This window comes from Apostichopus japonicus, chromosome 15 (genome assembly GCF_037975245.1).
Source record: "Apostichopus japonicus isolate 1M-3 chromosome 15, ASM3797524v1, whole genome shotgun sequence".
NCBI lineage: Eukaryota > Metazoa > Echinodermata > Holothuroidea > Aspidochirotida > Stichopodidae > Apostichopus > Apostichopus japonicus.
In genome coordinates, this window is record NC_092575.1 from 8,894,487 (window position 1) to 8,920,408 (window position 25,922).

Genomic DNA, 25,922 nt, shown 5'->3' on the forward strand with positions numbered 1-25,922 from the left:
CGGTTCTGATCAATCGTATGTACGGTACCGATCAATCGAATGTGCAGTACCGATCAATCTAGTGTTCGGCACCGATCAATCGAATGTGCGATACCGATCAATCGAATATTCGGTACCGATCAATCGAATGTGCGGTACCGATCCATCGAATGTTCGGTACGATCAATCGAATGTTCGGTACGATCAATCGAATGTGCGTTACCGATCAATCAAATGTTCGTTTCCGATCATTCGAATGTTCGGTACGATCAATCGAATGTGCGGTACCGATCAATCGAATGTTCGTTACCGATCCATCGAATGTTCGGTACGATCAATCGAATGTTCGGTAAGATCAATCATATGTGCGTTACCGATCAATCGAATGTTCGTTTCCGATCAATCGAATGTGCAGTAGCTATCAATCGAATGTGCGGTACCGATCAATCGAATGTGCGGTTCTGATCAATCGTATGTACGGTACCGATCAATCGAATGTGCAGTACCGATCAATCTAGTGTTCGGCACCGATCAATCGAATGTGCGGAACCGATCAATCGCATGTGAAGTACCTATCAATCAAAATTCGGTACCGATCAATCGATAATTCGGTTACGATCAATCGAATGTGCGATTCTGATCAATCGAATGTGCGGTACCTATCTATCAAATGTGCGGTACCGATGAATCGAATGTTCGTTACCGATCAATTGAATGTTCGGTACCGATCAATCGAATGTTTGTCACTGATCAATCATATGTGCGATAACGATAAATATAACGTGCGGTACCGATCAATCGAATGTTCGGTGCCGATCAATAGAATATGCGGTACCGATCAATCGAATATGCGAAACCGATCAATCGAATGTTCGGTACCGATCAATCGATTGTGCGGTACCGATCAATCGAACGTGCGGTACCCATGAATCGAATGTTCGTTACCGATCAATTGAATTTGCGGTACCGATCAATCGAATGTGCGGTACCGATAAATCGAATGTGCGGTACCGAACAATCGAATGTTTGGTACCGATGAATCGAATGTGCGGTACCGATGAATCGTATGTTCGGTACCGATCAATCGAGTGTGCGGTACCGATCAATGGAATGTGCGGTACCGATTAATCGAATGTGCGGTACCGATCAATCGAATGTTTGATACCGATCAATGGAATGTGCTGTACCCATAAATCGAATAAGCGGAATTGATCAATCGAATGTTCGGTACTGATCAATCATATGTGCGATACCGATAAATATAATGTGCGGTACCGATCAATCGAATGTTCGGTGCCGATCAATAGAATATGCGGTACCGATCAATCGAATATGCGAAACCGATCAATCGAATGTTCGGTACCGATCAATCGATTGTGCGGTACCGATCAATCGAACGTGCGGTACCTATGAATCGAATGTTCGTTACCGATCAATTGAATGTTCGGTACCGATCAATCGAATGTTCGTTACCGATCCATCGAATGTTCGGTACGATCAATCGAATGTTCAATACCGATCAATCAAATGTTCGGTACGATCAATCGAATGTGCGGTACCGATCAATCAAATGTTCTGTACGTTCAATCGAGTGTTCAGTACCGATCAATCAGATGTTCGGTACGATCAATCGAATGTGCGGTACCTATGAATCGAATGTGCGGTACCGATGAATCGAATGTGCGGTATTGATCAATCGAATATTCGGTACGGATCAATCATATGTGCGATACCGTTTAATATAATGTGCGGGACCGATCAATCGAATGTTCGGTGTTGATCAATCGATTATGCGGTACCTATCAATCGAATGTTCGGTACCGATCAATCGAATGTTCGGTACCGATAAATCGAATGTGCGGTACCGATCAATCGAATGTGCCCTACCTATGAATCGAATTTTCGTTACCGATCAATCGAATGTGCGGTACCGATCAATCGAATGTTCGGTTCCGATCAATCGAATGTGCGGTACCGATGAAATGAATGCTCGATACCAATCAATAGAAAATGTGATACCGGTCAATCGAAAATGCAGTACCGATCAATGGAATGTTCGGTACCGATCAATCGAATGTGCGGTACCGATCAATAGAATATGTGATACCGGTCAATCGAAAATGCGGTACCGATCGATCGAACGTGCGGTACCGATCAATAATTCAGGGGTCTGCCCGATATTCATTAGGTTCGCTATTCATAAGGGTTATTTTCATATAGTTCGTTATTCATAACGTGCATTTTTCGATGAAAGGGTTCGTTATTCATAATGGAAATAAAGGTTCGTTATTTATAATAAAAAGGAATCATAATTCATAAGGTCCGGTATTCGTAATGGAAAAACAAGGTTCGATATTCATAATGGGCAAAACGGTTCGATATCCATAATGGACTAAAAGTTTCGTTATTCATAATGGGACAAAGGGTTCGATATTCATCATGGAGCAAGGCTCCGTTATTCAAAATGGGAAAAAATGTTCGTTATTCATAACAGGAGTGAGGACAAAAGACGTCCTCCATTTTCCTACCAAATTGTACGGAAACGGTATAAACTTGTATGTTTCCTAAATGGCCTTTTTCCTCATTGTGAATAATACCGAACCTTTTTGGCTAGGCCTATTAGGAATAACGGACCCTTTGTTCCATTATGAATAACGAACCTTTTTGTCTATTATGGATTACGAACCCTTTGCCCTATTATGAATATCGAACCCTTCGTCCTATTATGAATAACGAGCCTTTTTCACCATTATTAATATCGAACCCATTTACCAATTATGAACAAAGAACCTTTTTTTTCAATATGAATAACGAACCTCATGAACAATGAACATTTTTGCTCATTATGAATAGCGAACCTTATAAACAATGAACCTTATGGATGATGACCCTTATGAACAATGAACCTTATGAATATAGAACCTTATGAATATCGGGCTGTCACCAATGTTTACTATTACTATCACTTTCCGTGCTTTAAAAACGCTTATAAGAATAAGCACTTCCACTAGAAACATAACCCTTATCAAAATATATGCCTGCCCCCATTTATGCCTGCCCGCATCAAATTTTGGAAGCTATACCACTGTACCAGAAATTATATCTAGTAGGCCTTATTTCAGAGATTGCCAATCGGAGTGGCTTAAATTTGGGTTAACAGTCATTTGGCACTTCGATTTAACCCCCATGATATATAGGCCTAGTCGAACTGGGAGCCCTAGGCTACAGTTGCTAGCCTAAGTAATACTAGTAATACACTTGTGTCTTGCCTAATTATGCTCAGATTCTTACAGTAACACATATTCAACAGTTATAGTTATGACTTTTCAGTTTTACTTTAGTTTAGTGATTACAAATAAGGAAATATACGGGTGTTACTAAAACGAATGACAATTGCGTTACACATAACGAATGACAATATGTTGTTCACACTAAAAAAATGCGTTGACTAAAACGAATGACAATAATGACAGCACAGACATTTGCTTCAACCGGATATCACAGTTCAGACTTCGTGGGTATCTAGATCTAGTAAAGTACGGACAAGATAAAAACGCACCTTATAGTAAGTGAAATTGTAAGTCTGATTTTAAAAAGTAAATTTAACGTCATTTTTCCGATATTAATTGTTAGAAACTAACAATACTATAATCTTGAAACGGCTTCAGTTATCTTTCTTTATAAATCTACAGAGGTAAAAAGCACAGCACTCAAGCGCATTCTCACACAAAATCTTTCCCTGTGGTTTCTATCCGTAAATAACACCAAAACCCTACAACCACGTGACATGCGATTTTCCTCAAATCATTTTTGCGCAGAAAACCAATAACCGCATTTACTCCACTCCGTTAATCATTCTATCTCCACTCAACACTGTCCTTCGTTGTCATTCGTTGTCATTCGCTGTCATTCGCTGTCATTCGCTGTCATTCGCAAATGATAATTTACCCTGTACAAAGTCAATTGTCATTCGGTCATATCGCTGTCATTCGTTTTAGCTTGTCCCGAAATATACCTGGCCTAGCCCTAGGCTGAAAGGCCCAACTGGACTATGCAGTTATATTCATATCTGTGGAATCAATTTTTTCATTGGAAATAATACCTACAAATAAACAATTAAATCACTTACCAGGCGCGTAGCCAGGGGGCGAAGGGGTGATCACCGCCCCCCCCCCACCTTTGAGCATATATTTTGTATTCATGATAAGTGTTATGGGTATGATTAGCGGTGCCCTACCCAAAATTTTGTTGTTTGTTTTGGCGTTCAATAGCGCGTATGGTGGGCGGAGCCTCAGCAATTGATTAACATGTGCCTTAACTCGTTACAACTAAGACTGAACTGGATTTTCCTCTCTCCGTCTCACAGGTAAGATGGTGCTTAAATCCCTTTCATGTGAATATGAAAGTATTACTAGGTTGTTGATTAAATATTTGTCGTTATTAAAAGTGTTTCATTATGACGGATGGTCTATATTTGCTATCGATACATAAGAGTTAATATTCGTTATAAACGAGCTCGTCAGGTTTGCATGTAGGATATGTATGAGTTATCATGGGCCTACGTATATTCGTATAACAATTGTTTGTCGTTAAAGTTCGATTAGTGGTACAAATCATAATTTACACGAGTCATATCAGTACAAAAGTGATTTATTTCTTGATGTTGTTAATAATAGTATAGCATATGTATCAGGATGCCGTAGATGTGACACTTTAGATAATTTCTTTGTACGTAATGTTGCTCAGTGACCTAGCGTTATGAGTAGGCTACAGCGTGTACATTTGGTCGTTAGAACTGTCATGAGGGGTGACGTCATTGCGTAGTAACAAGAGTAGGGGATTCCCCGAAATGATCCAGATAGAAATAAGTATTTACAGCTCGCCAGATTGATTGTATTATTATGTATTGAATTATTAGAAAGATTGAGCAGGTTCAGTTTATTATTTTAAGAACTAGAAGTAGCCTTTGTTTATGCCAGGATAAAAATCCATTCAGATGCCGTATCCAAATATGCAGTTAAGTTTAAATGTGAGACTACATATCTATCAGTAATTGATTAACATATGCCTTAACTCGTTACAACTAAAACTAAACTGGTTTTTCCTCTCTCTGTCTCTCAGTGGGATCTAGAGATCCTGGGCTTAACATATCACTAGTAATTTCAAAATGAAAAATGCTTAGATGCAACTGGGAAGTGCCATTTCCAGCGATCTAGGAGGCATTTTCGGCCAAAATTTTTTGCACGTTCGCGCCAACACATTGTGGCGCTACACTTAGATAGTTGGCCTACAAACTTCGCCCCCCCCCTCCCCTTGGCAGATTTCTGTCACTTACTCCCAAATCCTCCGTGTAACTGCAACTTGTAAGCTTTTATTGTTGGGGCTTTGGCTATTCACCCATGATTAGGATCTTCGTTGGCATCTTCCGTTAGTCTTAAATTCTTCGATCTTTTTAGAGTTAACGTAGGCTTTTCTGGGTAAACTGCTGACGACAAATATTTTACAATTATACTGTACACTTCATCAGGATCCAGCTCAGTAGCAATCATCTTGTAATATCAGAATTAAGATCGGGCTAAGTAATTCTTAATGCTCAAGCTAAGGCTAAAACTGTGCGTGCAAATATGCAACTGCTGAGGATTTTTTTGTGCCTGCGTGTTACATTTAACAACGTACACGCGATGGCGCCTTTGGCTTAATTCACTGAGTACAGTATACTTTTTACAGCAGAATGCAAATACACATTGCGATAAATTAAAACTTTTTCAAATCTATAATGTCAGTAAAGTTTGGTGTTATTATCATATATCATAAAGGGGCGTGTATACTGCAAACCGTCATGGTACTAAAGATATTTCTCCTACCGTACCTAGAGAACCGTACCCAAAGCGTGTACTTAACCTTTTTCTTTCGGCGGCAAGATTTGACGCCGTTCATACATGCGCATTATTCGTAGTGTGTACACAAACATGTACGTACGGTGTGTAAAACCATCGTGCGTGTACCGAGGATAGCCTAGTTGCATTTCCAAGATTACAGGTAGGCCTAAATGTGCATTAACATAAATTTACCTAAGTATGATGATTGACCGTTGTCAGATTGTTAAACATTGATCAGCCTTTGATGATGTGGTGCTGTTGAGCTATGCAGGTAACTTAGGGCATAGGCACAGAGGCACTCGACTTAGGCTTAGGATCGCCGCAGCATGTCATTGTATACTGTAACTGTAAGTAGGCCTAGTCACAGGCTATCAGTATCATGATAACTGCTACTAACACTATGCTAATAAAACAGTGATAATGAAATAACATGCTTTCAGATCAACAATTAGCACCTAAACAGAACTCAGTATTACGTCCCAATATCATCATCACTCCATATCTGGTGACTATAGGAACACAATATGACTAATCCCCTATGAACACATAAATCCATGACGGCCTTGTTGTTTACAATTAAAGCTAGGCCTAGGCTAGCACAATAACACAACTCTAAACATTTCCAGGTGGACTCAGATGCAATTTGGTGCAATATAGCACACTTCAACACCCACTCCATTTTGTTAACTTAATTTTGTAATTTCACTTGGCCTTAGATGCAATTTGGTGCTCCAAATGATTCTTTTTTCTCATTTGGAAATGAAAAAGGGGTTTTTTGACTTGCAGAGCGGGGGGCGGACTGATACTTCCACCCCTCCACATTTTTCACTGGGGGGCTGGCGCCCCCATTGACTTTCATGTATTCAGTCATAGGCTATATGCACATTGCACAAGTATTCATGATCACGCACGTACCCAACAAATTTGAACACTTGCGGTCTCCCAAGGAGTTGGTGACACACTTTTTTGCTCACACACTCACACTCACCCACCCATACCCACACTTAATACCTGGGGAACACCTTGTGAGGAACCCCAACTTAGGGGTAACAATGAGGATGAAGATACCTTGTGACGAACAATGGTGGATAGTAGTGTTTACACGGGTCCAAAAACCGGGTACCCGAGAGCCGTTACCGTCGGGTATCCGGGTAGCCGGAAAAAATTGTTTACCCTTGTGTATTACGATTTTCAAGAAATAACATATTGGATGCTATAATAAATGAATGATATTCTCTATTGACAATGTTTTCATGATCAAAAACGTATTTGTAAGGTAAGGTATAAACCTTCCTCAATAATTTCTATTTGCTTTTTTTCTGTCATAAACTTGTTGATTACTTAATATAATTAACATTACTACTAATTAGTAGTAATGTTGTTAACATCGCACTGCCGCCGCTGCTTATGCTTGCTCTCCACGTCTATTGGATCAGACTATAAAATATCCCTTTAGCTCAGTTGTTACTACTACTATCTATTATGCAGGCCCAGGGTTCGCATTAGCCGCGAGATTACGCGATTCGCGCAATTTGATCGCATTTGGAATACACGATTAGTAAAAAGCCACTTGCGATTATTATTTTTAGTTATCCCATCTATAATCCATAAGCATGTCGTAAAATTCCTTGTCAGCCTTTCCTTCTATGAAATAAACGAATGAATATATAAATAATCATTTCTTCCACATGGTAGCCTAACACCACACTAAGTCAATGCATGAGAAATCTAGCTAAGCCTAACCATCTGTTTTTTCACTGAAATTGTGACGCAGTTATAAGATATCCATGGAACACATTCATTATTGCTGTTACGTTCGACCACATGGTTGCCTAACACCACACTAAGTCAATGGGGGTAATCTAGCATAGCCATTTGTTTATTACAGTAGCTGAAATTATGACGCAGTTATAAGATATCCATGGAATACTTTCGTCATTGCTGTTATCTTCAACCACATGGTAGCCTTACACCACACTAAGCCAATGGGAAATCTGCCTAACCATCGGTTTGCTTTTTTTCTTTAAATCACACTTTGCGTAGGATTCGAGTAATAAATTAGGAACCAAGTAGTATCGCGTCGGGCGGGTACCTTCGTTATTGCTGTTATCTTTGACCACATATGTTAGCCTAACACCACACTAAGTCAATGGGAAATCTGCCTAACTGTAGGTTTGCAATTTTTTTTTTTTTTAACACTTTGCGTAGGATTCGGGTAATAAATTAGGAACCGGATAGTACTGCGTCGGGTGGGTACCCGGATTACCCATGCAAACACTAGTGGATAGCATTCACATTAGTGTTTTAATTATTCATTAATTAACCAATTGGACAGTTGATTAAATGAATGACACTTTTTTTGATCCGGTTGTATAGTGTGGTGTTGTGATTTGCTGTAGCTCAACTGAGTATACTTGAAAGGGTTTTAAGTTGTTCCATGTACACAAAATAAGATGATTGTGATGTACAGAAAGAAAAACTAATAAAGTTCAACCCTTACCGAAGTGACGTCATCTTCGCAAATGCAGATTGGGACATAACCCACAATCCAAACAGTTCCTGCAGTAACCACAACAAATACCGCGTTGGAATACAGATTAATTTCTTTGTTAATTTTCGGTGAAATTCAATATAAATTATGTTTTAAAAAAATCGTTGAGCCGTCATATATGTAGTGCATCAGTGTTTTCGTGGTTTTTGTGTAACACGACAAAAGTTTGAACAGAAGACTCTTCGTTGTTTATCCTTTTGCTGTAAAGTTGATCCGTGAATTTTATCTCAGCAATATTTTCTTATTTATATGTTTTAGTTATAACATTTATCTTAAATATATTCCATTGATAACGATTACTGCGGTTACAACTATTCCAAGACTAATAAATGTACCCACATATTTCCCCTCTACTCAGTTTGAATTTTAAACTTTAAATTTTAAACAAACATTACTAAGTTTATGCGCAACTTAAATTCATCTTTGTTCAAAGTCCGATATTTGGCACCATGCCACGATTGCAGTTCGAGTTCTACACTATAAAACAGCTGGTCCTGCGTCAGTTGACTTGTGTTTTATGTTTTAAGATGATAGCAATTAACCAATCACATATTCTAACTGGTAAACGTCATTCATCAACGCTGTAGATGACGAATGTAAACTCCACCCATATTCCCTTATATGGATGTTTACTACGAGCTTCATTGACCATGATTTTGACTTGGGGACACTCAGTCTAAACGGCGGGAAAAAGTTCAGCACATCGGTTTCATGTCTATAAACATGTTCCCGCCTTGAGATGTGTACACAGCAATAATTCTTTACGGTCAATTGTAAGTCTTGTCTTTTTAAGTTAGCAAACATGTGTGCTGTGGCTCTTGTTTGACTGAATCCAGAATGCATGCATTCTAGTTATCCTTTAATTTTTACTTTGGTATGTGATTTACAAATTTTTCTTTTAGGCCTATTAAATTGTAAAATTTTACGGGCCTGATGAGTTAGTAACTAGGCTACGTGTTACTTGGGATACTACATATCATGTTCCTGATTATCGATAAAATAGAAGCCAGTAAGCCTAGCTTAAATTTTTCAGTTTTTACTTTACTTGGCTGACCGTTCTGCCGTAGCCTTTCTCTCCCATACGCATACAGATGTCTCAGTACACTGGAATATTGCGGCATGTCCCATCAAGTTTCGACATATTATTTTCGTCGCACCAAATGCCAAACAATGCTAATACTTCATCGTCCGACCACATACTTCGCTCTGTCTACTTCTGCGACATATTGTTACAGGAAAATTTTGATAATAATAATAGTAATAATAATAATAATGGCCTTTCCGGTTATCTGGACGTCTTCAAGAAAGCAACTCACACGTTATACTCTATTTATGCGATTATATACAGGCAGCTACACTGTGTAGGCCTACTACTCAGCAATACCTTACGTAATTCCTTCATTCTCACTGCATCAGTCCATTGTACACATGCACAACCAATTTGAAAATAGACACAGTTTATGTTGATACAGAAATAAGTAAGCGGCGGAAACCACAACTGATAAAATCCATTGTATCTTTTCCACCCCAAGGCAATAGTTTATTTACATTGGTCAATGTTTACCCAGGCTTAGCTGTCCTAACCCCACCTCTTTGCCCTGTTCCCACGGAGTAAAAGGGTGGATCAACTTGCCCTAGCCTCGATCGGTCGATCAAGAGTGAAGCAAGCCCGCGTTCGTGGGAACAGACTATGAGGGTTGTGTCAATGTGTGTGTGGGGTTTAGATAGTGAAAGGTACTTTTTCACCTCAACTATAGTAGAGTGACTGTGGAATGCTGTATAGGCATAGATGTTTATGTAATTGGAGAACGCCAAGAAAGTTGTATAATACTTGGAATGACCTGTTATAATTTGTAGTGTCAGACATGTGGGTAATTTTTACACACATTGAAGGTTGCACTGTGGGCAAGCAAATTCATAAATCTTCGGCTTGGCCAAGTGCAAAGGATGTGATGCTTATTTATTTTGTTAGTTATTTTCACTGATGTAATGCATAGTGTTAATTCAATATAACATATGTTTGGGTGTAATACTCTTCACCTTGGAGGGACATATTTTGTTGGGACATGCCTTCCCCTCAAAAGATCAGCAATAATTCTGCTTTTGACAAAAGTGTGACACAGTAGCAGATAATTCAGGTGGGGTGGGAGGGGGGGGGGTTGGTGGGGACGGAGCAGGCCCATATTAGCTTCAAAATGGAAAAATATAAGAAACAAAAAGGTGAAAAAGAAAGAAACAAAGGAGATCTGACTAGTGGCTCCAAATTTTTACTTATTTAATTTCAAATTGATGATTCAGGAGCCAAGGCTGGGGTGCTTACCAACCACCCCTGGCAACCATTCTGGCACTAATAATTGGTACAATTTTTCATACCATCTTTTTTGTCAGAGTATATATAGTACATATAGGAACATTGTAATGAGCTTGATTGACCAGATCTGACTGAAAGTTTTGTTTCTATTGTGAAACCTTGGGATGGATCCATTGTGGGAGAGGGAACTGCATGGGTTTAATGCCTCCCCCTAATCCCCTTATTTATTTTATTTTGTGAACATTTTACAGTAACGACGAGGCTTATATTAGGGTGTGATTGAATTAACAACTTGCCAGACATTTTTTGTAGGCATATGTAGCAAACAACATCCATAAATCATGTTTTATTTTGGAGAAGTGATCTTATAATTTAGTGAACTCTTAAGAATGTATATGGCAACACCCAATGTGATCATTGTGAGCAAATTCATCACATCAGCCATAAAGAAAATAACTTCCTCCTGTTATTTATGACAATTTAAACAGTTGCAGATCACATCATTTTACAAAAACATTGAATTTTGTGAAGTCTAAGTTCAGAGTATTACTGTAAATAGGTTGCCTCTGGAGTAATCATTAAAACAGTGTCACAGCATATACCTTAATTGTATACAAAAACAACAGATACTCATGGCTTGTACAGTAACTACTGTTCATGTTCTGTAACACATGTGACGAACACTAAGTAGTAATTACTGATGCACGGTTGTGGGAGAGTAGTTGCTGTACCAATCATTGAGTGCTAGTTCTTTAATACACTATTGTAAAATGAAGTCCTATCTAGTAATTTTTGCTATAAGCAGGTCTACGGATAGACCCAAACATGGCCTTTCTTCGTTATCTTCATGACGAAATGGAGTCATATAAAGAGAGTTGTGAACTGTAATCAAGAGCTACTGTAACCTAGTTACTGTACTAGCTATATACAGTAGTACCTGCTGACAATATTTGCTAAATAATATGATACTGGTTGCAATAATTTGGCTAGTTTTACATGATAATTTATATTTGGGATTAGGGTTGCAAGAGCCCTGTCATAACTTTCATTTAGAACTCAAGATCCAAGCAGATCATATGTCAAGACGTTTTCTTCCTATACATAACACAAACATACATTTTCGCAGACATTCCAACTCACACGCATTTCCAGCTCTTCACACGCTCACACGCTATGTGCACTTTATCACACGCAATCCACAAACAATTTCCGAAAAACCGTCCTGTAAGATGCTAAGAAGGCTACATACCTCTACAACACAAAGCAACTTTGAGTACTTACACTTACAAGAGTTAGTGCATTTGCAATGGTGGTGGAAGAAAACGCCGGGTGGGAGAGGTGTTGGTACTAGAGATTGAAAAGTGCGCTTCAATTTCCGATATAAATGTTCAATTATGTTAGCGATTACTTTCATCGATTCAAGAAAAGTCTTTGTTCAGAATTGTCATGCTTGTAGAGTTCAATAACATATATATGATGATGAAATTCTCACTATAAAATTACTCAGAGAAACTGAAAAAGAATGCACCATTTTGCATCTAGGCAGTCAAAAATAGTACCTACAGGTACACTGCATATAGGTCTTTTATTTACTGGAAAGCCGGCAGAACTGGACATTACAATCGTGTAGTCATCCCATCCTGTGCAATTTTGGTGCATAAGGAACAGGTTTCCATCAGAGGATTGTCACTACACAGGATTTAAAGTTGGCATTTTTTAGAAAATCATATTTAAATTAAGAAACATATATATATGTTTTTCAATGCATATTATGGATTATAAGATAACTTTCTTTGAGGGTACGGAAAGGACCAGGTATTGTTTAAGAAAAAGACAGTACATGCTAGACATGTTTTTTTTTTGACATTTGTAGGCCTTAATATATTGACCTATAGAGAGGCTACACTTCTCGATGTCATATGCATGAACAGCTGAAAAATATAGGATAGGTAGTTGTGGAAAATGGGTGTTTTTTTTCCAAAGCAACTAACCATACCTCGCAGATGTGGCCACAAAAACTGCCTCACGTGTCTCACTTTCACCAGAAATGTACTATACGCACAATTTCAGTAGTTCTTATACCAATTTGGTGACTAAAGTTGGTGAGGGTAAATTATATGGGCATAAATTTCATTATGATGTTTGCTTGCAGTATTTTATCTCCAGTGAATTAAAGAGCTTACATCCATAACATTTGGTCTAATGCAAGCTGTGATAACTAAGGGGATCAAAAAATAACAATAATAATAATAATCATATGATGGTACGGTTTTTAATGTTCTTTTGTCAAGAGTCTTGTCAAACATTCTACCATCTTTTAACTGCTAATAATAATTTTACCTCTACTGTTCAATGTTTGATTAATCATATCACATATTTGTAGAAATGAACTTAAGAATCTACAACCATTGATTATCTGTAAACCCATATGGGTAGAAGGCGGGGGCCTGCAGCCCCCCCACCAAATTTTTTTGTGAAATATGCTGAGAATTTTTCGGGCACCTACTGAAAGAAGAAAAATTTGCAGTGTGTTTTTTAATAGTTAAACTGATATTATTATCGTTATTATTGTAACCGCTTCCCCAATAAATATAACTAGCAAAATCGGGAACCGGGTACCTGAGAGCCGTTACCCGTTGGGTATCTGGGTAGCCGGGAAAAATTGTTTACCCTCGTGTATTACGATTTTCAAGAAATTACATATTAAATGCTATAATAAATGAATTATATTATTTACTGACAACATTTTCATGTTCAAAAAAGTATGTGTGAGGTTAGGTATAAAACCTTCCTCAATAATTTATATTTGCTTTTTTCTGTCATAAACTTGTTAATTACTTAATATAATTAACATTACTACTAATAAGTAGTTAACATCGCACTGCCACCGCTGCTTATGCTTGCTCTCCACGTCTATTGTATCAGACCATAAAATATCCCTTTAGCTCAGCTGTTACTACTACTATCTATTATGCGGTTGCCGGACAAATACCCCCCGGACAAATACCCCCCGGACATATACCCCCCGGACTCATACCCCGGGACAAGTACCCCCGGACAATCACCCCCCGGACAAAAACCCCCGAGGATGAATACCTACGAGGACAACTACCCCCGGACAAATACCCCCCGGACATACACCACCGAGGACAAATACCCCCGAGGATAAGTACCCCCCAGACAACTACCCCCGGGACAACTACCCCCGGACGTACACCCACGAGGACAAATACCCCCGAGGACAATTAACCCCACCCCCCAGTTTTACCTCCGGGAAAAACTCTGCCCGCTCAAATACACCGGCACAGATACCTCACCCAGGTTACTACCCGAACTAAACCAGAATATGCCCCAGCCCCCCCCTCCCTACAAGCCCGTTCACCAAGAGGACCTTTAGCTGGTGAACTCCGTAGTACGAAAGCCCATTAGGGCCATGAAAGAAAATTTTCTTAATCTGGTATATCAGATTATTATTCTGATATATCAGATTATTATTCTGATATATCAGATTAATTATTCTGATATGAAACGTTAAAGCATCTGACAATCCAAAAATGCATGTAGTAATTAGAAATTGACCGGATGTTCCACGTCTTCTATATAACCCAGGGTTGTCCAACCTACGGCCTGCGGGCCACAGTGCGGCCCGCCGCAAGGTCCCGTCCGGCCCGCCAACCTCATTAATTTACAAATGTACTTTTACCCAGGAATTCTTTTTTGATAAATTTCAGAGATCATTATATCTCAATATGAAGATTGTTTTGATACAGATCAGAAGGCTTGTGAAGTGTCATTTCCTGCAATCTGGGGGTCTTTTGGGCGATTTTTATTCTTGCACCCCACGCGCCAACCTACGGTGGCGCTCCGCTTGTATGGAAACTTCATTTCCCATATAGACCCCTAGCGGGGCCACTGAAATTTGCCGCTCTGGCACGAAACCCTGGATATGCCACAGGAGCTTGTAGGCTCATGCGGCCCCTCCTTTATCATAATCATTCGAGGTGGCCCTCCTCATAAAAAGGTTGGACAACCCTGATATAACCAAATTTAAAAGTAAAATAACGTAGCTGATAAAAACTGCTTATCCATAAAATCACCAAGGTTGAAGAATAAGATGTATGAAGTCGGCCTCACGTTTCGACTGTTTTCTACAGTGGAAATGTCAGACCGATTTCTTACACCTTATTTAAAAGTATCATAGTTAATAACAATAATACTACTGCCATTGATCATCATCATCATCATCATCATCATCATCATCATCATCATCATCATCATCATCATCATCATCATCATCATCATCATCATCATCATCATCATCATCATCATCATCATCCAATTATATCCAATGGATTAAATCTATATGAGAATTTCTCTTGGTAGTTATTGCAGCTGATAAAACATAACGTAGTGCAGATGAGTTGTAATATACAGTTGCATGTGTCTAGCAGAGATTTCTTGCTTCCAGGGTGAAGTCCTTCTACTAAAATGGCTGCACATGGTATGTATCCACAAAATTGAGTCATGTGTTTTTTCCAGACTGTCTCTTGATTGGCCAGTTGTTGCCATGATACAAAAACATCTACTAGGGTACGGTAGTGAAGATATTTCAACAACAGGTGAGCTTGCCTGATTTATTCTGTTGAGTCACAATGTTAAATAGGCTGACTAGCAGTGAACAAAAGAGATGATTTCAAAAGGAATTGCTGGTCTGTTGATGGTGAAAGGCAATTGATTGTTGTGTAGTAAAATCAACTGACAATTGTAAACAAACTGTGATGAAGTACAAATGTTTTTAGAATTGATGATAAAATTTCGCTACAGTTCCGACAACCTCTTTACATTTGTCGTTTAGTTGTACTCCCCCCTTCCCCTTTCTCTTTCTCTCAGACCGACTGCATGGTCACGTGGTTAGAGCATCCGACTTGCAGCCGGTAGGTTAGGGGTTCGACTCCTGGCTGGGTCATACCGAAGACTGGAACCTACTGCTATTGTGCTTGGTGCTCAAGCAATGGAGTAGGGAAAACAAGCCAGTGCACCACAACTGAAAAAAGGCCGTCGTCGGCGCAACTTAAACCAATTGGTTAGAAACTGAGCCGTAAAACCTTAACAAATCAACAAAAAAACTCTCTCTCTCTACCGATCAGGGTACTGCGAAAGGGACAACTGGCATAGCAAGCGGGGGACAGAGGAAATACTACCATCAGAAATGTTGGGATCGTAAAATCGATTGTGAAAAGAACGAGCGATCAAAAACTATTTTAGTACATGGATGTGTAACTGATTGCTCCGATTTGCATCCAAGGGCATTTCGAAAAATGAGATATATGCAGGCCCATACGCTGGGGGGGGGTCGAATGGTTCGGACGACCATCATATAAATAAATATTGAAAATTGAGGGGCCACCCCTCCCCTAAGACTCCTCTCACAGGATACAGATCAGTATCGTGAATTCGACCTCCCTGGCGAAATCATGCGTGCGTGTCTGATTTACAAAGCAGAGTGGAAATGGGGAAATGGTGACGGTCGTGGGGAGGGGTATAAGGGAAAAGCACATTTTGCACATTGCGAAGAACGCGTATTTTATGTAGAATATATGTAGACCTGGATCTCATTTGAGAATCACGTCACATGCCAGTGATATCAAAAAAAGTACACATGACAAAGTTCTCCTATCCCCAGTCTCTTTTCGGTCCAACAACAGCAAATAATTGTCGAGCAGTGCAGCACTCCATGCTTCTGTGAATATTTAGTTTAATTGAGAGTTAAAGATTGAAATAGAAAGTAAGAATGTATATGATGTCATGCATGTATTACAAGTTGCAAGTCTGATTTAATCATTTTTACTTCAACTCTTTTCATTTATGACAACTGATGTCTCTAACTTTGTTTGTTTAGCCTACCTTCTGTTTGTATTTTAACATTATGACCGTAAATCGGACACAATAATACGGCTGGAAAAAAACTTTGCGTTTCGTGTGCAATCGAGTTTGTGCCGCAGTCATAATTTATGGGCTTTAAAGACTAACCCTAGTCGATTTTTTTTTACCCTTCAACCCCAATCCTAGTCCTACCAGTCCTAGGTACGTCCCTGCCTATAAGCTGATACAGTATCGGTATTCTGTAGCAACTAAGATTAAAAATATAACATTGTTAATAACATAACATATTACCTAGGAAGATTTATTGCACATGCCTCAATTTTTTTTTCTATTGGTGCGTCCAGGGAACTGCTACTCAGAGTAGCAGTTCCATGGAGAGTCGTCGCGCAAGGAATTTTGTGTGTATACCGAATTTGCATATACCAGACTTGCGAATATACTAATTTTGTGTTTATATACCGGGGCCCCTTGTCGACTTGTCTCGTTTGTGATTTAATCTTCCTTGTAGTTTCGCACAGTGCTCAGAGTACAAGAGAGGCAGGTTTGTAACTATTACAATCTAATCCTGTTCCCGGGGTCGTCATTTAATGTCCCAATCCGACAGACGCGAGTCAATTCTCAGCCTTTAGCCACTTTCCGGAATGCTGAGAGAGTAGGTAGCAACCTGTCCGTCACCACTGCAGGAGAGCCTTGTCGAACCTAACTAATGAACAGTTAACCCGAATCAATTGCTTACCACTGCAATGGAATCAACAACAACTGCAGTACAGCTATTGGACTGCACCGGAAATTGAAAAAAAACACTAACATTACAGCTTTTGACAGCCATACTCGAGATGGGAATTGAACCTGTGGGGCCAGCGTCACAACCACACAAAATGGAGGCGTGAAGAAGCGAAGATCTTAGGAGACATTTTTGTAGGGGTGGGGACCTTGAGGTGTAGTTTTTTGATACCTCAAAATAAAAACACATGCTCAATGCTGATTGTGTATATGTGACATCACCATGAATTTGGATGCCCCAAATTCCCCAAATTTACCCTGAACTCCTGAAGGCGCCAATGATGTTAGTATAGTCTTGCCTTAGAAGGGCAACAAATTACACCATTTGGCATCTAAGCACACTTTCATACAGTAGAAAATCTCTTAAAGATGATAGGACACCCCATGAAAAATCCCGGGTAAGCGCCAGACGCTACCGGCCTTTGTAAAAATTATTACAAGGAAAACCTATTATTCTTTGGCTTATTGGTGGCAATTTGTGGGCAATGTAGCAATCACTAATCTGTTTATAGTTGGAATGTAGAATTATTATAACTAGGGAAAATTAAATTGATTTCTTAGATTATCATCATTCTTTTTGCAAACAGAATGACCAGAGAATAGGTTTTTTCAAATGGTAGTGACGTCGTGGTCTCAAGCCTCTTCTTTACTTATGTTTCATACAATCGTACATACTATTATGAAACCTTACAGGCAATTCTGCTGGTATAACGGGCTACACCGTAACCGGGTTTGACTATGATAGCCCAGCGGTCCATGAAACAATGCATGGGGGGTATGGATAATGATCATGCACACCAAACTAGAGGGGTGGACCGTGGTTGTGCTTGCCCCACCCCTCCCTTCTGCTCCTCCCATCCTAAATGGCGTGCACTCACAGGAAAAAATAGCTTAGAATAAGCAAAACAAGAGGAGCGTGGAGGCCGAGTGGCTAATGCTTTTGTTTTATATATCATCCTGTTATGTTGTGTCCTTGGGCAAGGCATTTTTTTCTCGACTGCCCCTCTCCATCCAGGTGTATAAATGGGTACCTGTGAGGTAAGTAAGGTGTGTGCGCTGGATTCTCAGCAGCCAGCCTGATGACCAGGGATTCAAAGTGCTATGAGATGGCTGTGCCATATAAAGCGCTATACAAAAACTAACATAACATAACAAATCATCAAGTAAAATTACTCAGAAGAAAACTTGAAAATGGTAAGTCGCAATAAGCTGGAATTGTTCGGAGATTAGTAATACAGAATAGTGTCACTATAACAAATAGTAAATTAATAGTTACTACCAGCAGTGAGCAATTCCCAACCCAACCCCCGGGCCTCGGTCCATTGTCAAACCCTATCCAGGAGTTTTGGGGGCTTATATATGAAAAGCTTGAATCTTTTTAAAAGTCGGGAGGAGGTTATAAGGGCCAGGACACACGACGACCCTAGTGGTGCCAGTTTAACCGTCACCCTGACCCAATTGTAAATATGCTTTCGGAGTTGCCTGAGGGAGTTGGCTACTTATTTCCTATTTAAAGAACATAACCCGCTTACATGCAGCTATTCCAGATATGCAGATAAAGATTTATCTGGCCATATAAAGCCATATATAACTGGATAAACAGTCAATCCAGATAAAGATTTATCTGGCCATATAAAGCCAGGTATAACTGGATATGAAGTCAATACGTTATAAAGTTTGATCTGGCCCAGATATGGATGCAATACATTTTTGCCAGATAAAATTTTATATGGGCCATAAAAAAACATTTAATATCAAGTTATATCCTGCCCAATTTTATATCTGGCCAGATATAAATTCCAGATCTGCAACAGATCTGGCTCAGATTGATATTCCAGATCTGGATTCTTATATCTGGCCCAGATCGGGGATATCGGTAAGGGAAGGTTAACTAAATACCTTGCGTTGAATTACAGATCAGGGAGAGAGAAAGATAACTTAAGATCAAGTCTAATAAAGGTCTAAAAGTTAGGGGCTACAAATTTAGCTGGACATTTTGATCCCTTCAAACAAATGAGTTTTAGGCTAAATATTCTATTTGTACCATTGTATCTTGCGGGTAACAGAAATTAAATGTGATATAAATATACTTTAATGCATCTAACTTGCGGCCTAAAGTGGATGCCTTCTTTGCTATAAGAAGTCAAACAATAACTATCATAGAGATTTGATACTGGAATATGAACTTCACCTATTGATGCTGTATTCTGGTCATGTTGTATGTGTGGGCCAGGATGTCTTGTGGGGTACAGACAGTGAAATAAAATTTCAATTTGTTTCTCAAGATATTAAGCTTCTCTCCTACCTGTCTCCCCCTCAACATTTGCACTTTCTGTCTACCTAACTACACTCTGGAAACGTTTTAGCACCGCCCCTCACTCCCTGGGCACCACCCACATGTACACCTCCTTCCAAATCTACCATGTAAGAAGAAATTACACATTTTTGCTAGGGATCCTACATAGCAATTTTCATTATTTTCTCCAGAGTTTAGGAAATCCATCTTGGATCTGCTACCGTTGGAACACCTTTACAGTTGTTTCCAAGAAGCACTATATAAGTATCCTTTTGTTTTCATGCATTTTTGTCACTTGGTTTACTCTCCTTTGTTTTGTCTGTTTCTCTGTTGTACAAGCTTTTTGTACAGGTACCTGTTGTGTGACACCTTCTTAGTAGGCATGGCCTTCAGACCTGTCAACTCTCCCGGTTTTACCGGGAGACTCCCGGTTTTTACCCGAATCTCCCGGCCTCCCGGTTTCATATTCTATTGCACATATTCTATTCTGGTGCACAAGTTTAATAAACACAAGTTGTCACTTGTTTGTATATGCAGCGTACCGAATGTGTGCAGTTCGCATGTAGGCTGCTTGTATACGCCAAAAAACAGTTAAGTTCTATGCTGGCACACACTTGCGTCCGCTTCGATGCTAGGTGAATATCACGTCTTATGATTTAAGAAACGGCTGTTTCAAACATCTCACTAATTCTTTCGGCGACTTAAATCCCTATTCATTGAGCACAGTAGCATAACCTGCGTATAAATTTGTACAGGGATTATATGAGGTGTCTACGCAGCAATTTGTTTGTCAACGATTTTATACGCGATTGTACTTGTTTATACATCTTTATACGATCCTGTGCACGTACATATGTCCAGTTATACATGAGCGGTACTGTAGACTATTAATTTAGGAGTATTTATATAATTTCAGTTGAAAATTACCAACCTCTCTATTTTCCCCTTATTCTCCCGGTTTTTTGGCCCTGAACAATTTTATTCTCCCTATTTTGGGGTCAGACAGGTTGACAGGTCTGTGGCCTTCCCTGTTGATTAGCCATTACGTCTTGTTCATTAAGCCCCCACCAGTGGTGGAGCATCCATACAGTCAGGAGGGGGGCGGATGCCCCCCCCCTGACGGACTCAATAGGACTGCTGGCTCCCTTTGCAGCTTTTTACCACTTTTACTTATTTGCGATTATTGACTTCTTTATTGCGCTCTCATCTACCTATTGACATTTGTCACAGTTTGTTGGTGTAATTTTCTGACAAATTGCTCTAACAGAGGAACACCCATATAAACTTCCGATGACAACTATTTATTCTTCGTTTATCTGCAAATTAGCAATGCCCAGAAAGGGTCATTTCCGGCGATTTAGGGAGTATCTTTACTCAAAACGTTTCGGTACGCTCTGCGCCAACCTTGGTTAGGCGCGGTAGCACGGGTGTGTCATAACCTATAGTTACATGTTAGGCGCTTTGGCTATAGGCCCCCGCTTTTGTGTGAGGCCAAAGGGATCCCTTTGCACTGGTCTCCACTAGACCTTGAGGGGTGTCCGTAGACGTTAGGTTGGGGCTATTCCCCCATGTGGCCGACGACCCACTAGTGGGGTATCGCCTCTTAAGCCCTGCTCGCTCCTAAGGCCAGGGATCACTTTGTCTTTTGTTCCCCTGAGCCCCTGTAGGGGCCTCAGATCCTAAGCCCAGTTCTGGCTAGGGTTTTCGGCATCTGTTTGGCCGGGACGATGGGGTGCACTCTGCGTGCCCCCATTCTTCATTCTGTCGTGTTTATTCCTTCATACACCTTGATTTTGACATACATGTAATTGCATGTTATTCTCTGCCACTGAGTGCAGACCTCCACAGGTGTTCTTAAAGATTAACACTTTTCAGCTTTGTATTCTCTTGTTTTCTCAATTGCTTGTTCCTTATCTGTGAGTCGTTCCCTACCTCCCAAAAAAAGTGGGGTGAATGCATGCATGTGTTCTTTATTCCTTAACAATCCTTTCATATGGCATCTAACGAAAGCAGAACTTCCAAGTGTGCGTTGTGCTTGCTCTTTAGACCAGGAAGAGCGTGGGATGGGCATGAACTCAGCCTGATGTGCAGACCCTGCTCCCGACGAGAGCCCTGCTCCCTGTGTGTTACCTTCTCTGAAGAGAACTGGCAGGAAATGTAAACCTTGGATGTCGGCCTGCTGAGAGAAGCTCCAATAGCGACTTTAACCGATCCTTGCACCGACCTCCGTGGTGGCTCTCCAGGGGCACAACCAACCTGACAGATAATACTTTAGAACATCACACATGCTCACAGCTCCTCAGCATATTTGGGCGCCCGAACATCGACCTCTTTGCGACAATCAAGAATGCCAAGCTGCCCACCTTCTCCTCCAGAATGTGTCACCCACAATCCTGGGCTGCAGACGCGATGTCATTTTCCTGGGACGGGATTAGGGTTGTGCGGGATCCCGGTTGTCAAGTGAATACCGGTATCCCGATCCCGGTATTGACTAATCCCGATCACAGTGCAATATGTAACTACTACCGGTATTGGGGAAACAACCAGTTATTACATTCGTTTCGGTATCATTCCCAGGAATCCCGGACATAATAAAAATATCTACGTGTTACTATTTGAAATAAAGAACTGAAAACACGTTTATTTCTGGTTTCTGTATTCTCAGTTTGAATAATATCTGATCAATTTACGCACTGGCCTAGACCTATATATTAACGAATCAACTTTTCACGTAGTAATTTGGACCTAGGCTACACCAAATATCAAATATTACTTAGGCTCAGCATGTTACGGGACCTCAAAGTTATTCTGAAGTTTTCGTTATTTATTCTTCCTTCAAACGATGATTGCGAAGGTTGCCATGTACAAAATCTTACCCTCATGCATTTCACCAAATTTTGTTATAATAATTATAACGATTTAAGAAGTTTTGAGCCAAAACCGAAGGGAGTATATCCAGTTTAAATCCATCTTCGCACGGAACTGTATATTATGATAGCCTAGGGTACGGTATCGGTACACAGTGCAGTACGGTACTTGAGATTTGATGCTGTAATGAATTGGATTCATTTATTAATGCGGGGGGTTCCACAATGTCATTTCTAGTTATCTTTCGCTACTTTTTTAATTTTTAAGAACTTTTGTACGAAGATTGATATTGTACGTATTGAAAGTACTGTTTATATTTTGGAGTTAAAACAGCCGATTAACGATTTAAATAAATCTGTACTATTATGTAGGTAGTTCATAATCCTGTATTTACGTAGCCCCTATGTTACATTATTATTGTCTGAAGTTCCAAACACGTGGGGACTTGTTTATAGTTAAAAACTTTTCATTGTGAACTTTTGAACTTAACGTAGTAGTAGTAAGTCGAGTCCTGTCTATCCGACATGTGACATGGTAACAATTCATGAAAACTAGGTAGGCATGGGCCGCTCCTACCTCTAAGCCTACATCGAAAGTTACGCCGTATACACCTCGCAAGAAACCACAATAACCTTAAATGAAAAAAACAATATTTTGCACTTGAAGATCTGACTTCCCTCAAAATACAATGATAAGGTCTAGACCCAGTACTTCTTGATACATTGAGTTTCCAATTACTAGTCAAAAATATTTCCTGAAAAAATACGTACGATATTTTTTACAAAAATTGATGATTAGATAAGTGCTTCCTCACAATCAACGAGCCGCCCCGAAATTTGCTCCGCTTACGTAAAACTTCTATATATATTACACGTGGAAATCCCGAGTTTTTACACACATAATTCCCATTTACATTGGTCACGGAACATAAGTAGGTCATCGACATTTGAAGTTGGCAACTTACCCAAGTTCATTGCACCATGGGAACGACACAACAAATAGTACATGATTGTACATTTACCCGCCATCTGGACGCCAAGTTATAACTTTTGGTGTAATATGCAAATTATACATGGTAGTGTACTGCGCGGTTAAAACTTAAAACTATTGCGACGCACACAAATTCTGTGTGTTGTAGAAGTAACTTTTGTATCAAATGTAAAGTACTGTATGGTAGGCCTACTATAATTTATAAAAGACGGTTTTCCTCAGGTGATAGGGAAAAGGGGTGTTTCGGTGAACTCGATCTCTTTATATAGTACTTGGATACTTAAAATGACCATGTACATGCAGTTTCTATTTCTCTTTAGTAAGCTCTCCTTAGCATTTTTATCCTTTGTGGATCTTTATTGGAATAAATATGAAATGTATTGTTTGACGCCAGTATTTAACGGTAAGCATTTCTTAAATTGTTGACTGAGCTTCAAAATCCATTTTCAAACAAGTCAAAGTTTAATTTTAATTTTCATGAAGGTTTAATAAAAATCGACATACAGCTAGGGAACGAAAGTTGTTCTATATTATCCAATAAAATACATGTTTCTCGTACTGAGATCTGAAAAAAAAACGGGCGGCCATTTTTCTTCTTTTCATGCGCTACTACTAGTTTGGAATATGTTCCAACCTTTACAAAATAATTTTTAAGGATAGTTTAGATTTCTTGTAATCCGAAACGAAACTCGGGAATCAGGAAAAAGGAGGCCCATCAATTGCGCGGACGAGAAACATGTTTTGAATTTAACCGGCCCTGCTTCAAATTTGTTGGGTGGAAGTTCTTTTTTCTTTTCATTGTGTTGGAACCAATGGTAAATTATATAAAAAATTCACACAAGAAACGCTTAGTAACACTTTATTATTTCTTCAAAATGTTGCCAACTATTTAAAGTAAACTTATCCTCCGTGGAACGAGTATATACGCGATTGTACTTGTTTATACATCTTTATACAATCATGTGCGCGTACACATGTCCAGTTATACGTGAGCGGTACTGTAGGCTATGCATATTGAATGTATGACATTGAGTCTCATAACTAAGTGCTTTGAACCATAGATGAAAGTTGAGGGAAATACCGGTTGTAGTTACGATACCGGTATTCATGTTGCAACACTACCGGTTGTGTGAAATCCGACTACCGCACAACGCTAGACGGGATGCAAGCGTATGCCTTCCCCCTGCTATGCCTCATTCACAAGATCCTCCTGAAGCTGCAGAAATTCAGGGAGAGGATCCTCCTCATAGCCCCCAGGTGGCCCAGGAGACCATGGTTCCCTCATCTGCGACGTGCCATGCTCCCCTGCCAGATTAGCTGCACCTACTATCTCAAGCCAGGGGGGGGGGGGAATTTTCCATCACACCATCCAATCCCTCGACCCAACTGCCTGGCCCTTTAAACAAGTATGACCTCAAGAGCGTGAGGGTTTTCGGAAGAAGTTACCAACATGGCAGGGGCAGCAAGAAGACCTAGCACCATCAGGACTTATTCTTTGCGACTTACCAATTTCTACCACAAATGCACAAATGCCCAGGAAAACCCACGTTCAGCTTCTGTAAGCCAGACTTTTTCCTTTCCTCTTCCACCAGGGCAGACAAATCTAGATGATCAGGTACTACCTGTCAGGAATAGCTGCATACACTCAGGTTTCCTTGATTGGTCCACCCTGGGCTGCAACGATATCATCGCTGCATTCATCTGGGGCATGGCTAAGCGGAGACCAGTGACCCAAAGGCTCCCACGCTCATGGAGTATTATTATGGGATACTCAGGGAGATGACCATCACTCTTTTGAACCAATGGTGTCGGCCTCCTTATGCAACCTGACGTACAAGGTGTATTCCTGGTAGCCGCAGCATCAGTCAAGAGACGAAGGTGCCTACATGCCCTCTCCGTGGCAGAGGGGCATACAACGACAACAACGGTGTTTGTCTCATTCCGGACCCACAGTTCCTCCCTATGAACCAAATGCTGGACTTTGTGCCAAGAGATATTTTTCTCCCCAGATTCTCTCATTTTTCCTCTGAGATCAGAGAGGAAAAACAGTCAGAGCGTTGCTGTGGTACATCAGCCAAACTGAGTCACGCCAACCTCATCGAGGCTTTTCATCATCCCGTCAGCACCCCCTACCCCTACCTCCAGAGACTCTATGTCCAGGTGATCGTCCAGTTGATCCAGCTCCACAGGGGAGAGAGTAAGGGCCCACGACATAAGGGGCCAAGCATCCTTCAAGGCTCTGTTAGTAGGTGTCCTCCTGGAGGATATCTTGAAAGCGGCATTGTGGAAAACTCTATTGACCTTCGTCTCCGCTTACTTGACCAACACTCTTGCATCGTAAGCAGCTTTTGCGCGTGTGTTATTTGGGCCTCCCACCATCGT

General features: G+C 40.1%; 1 protein-coding gene across 1 annotated transcript in view; it reads left to right on the top strand.

The window, feature by feature from the left end:
- Positions 1-4,267: 4,267 nt before the first annotated feature.
- The window catches only part of LOC139980539 (uncharacterized), an 89,576-nt gene continuing 67,921 nt past the window's right edge, over positions 4,268-25,922 (top strand). The window contains exon 1 of the mRNA XM_071992249.1: positions 4,268-4,345. Within this exon, the coding sequence (XP_071848350.1) occupies positions 4,287-4,345 (59 nt within the window). The 5' untranslated portion in view covers positions 4,268-4,286. The remainder of the gene's footprint in view (positions 4,346-25,922) is intronic.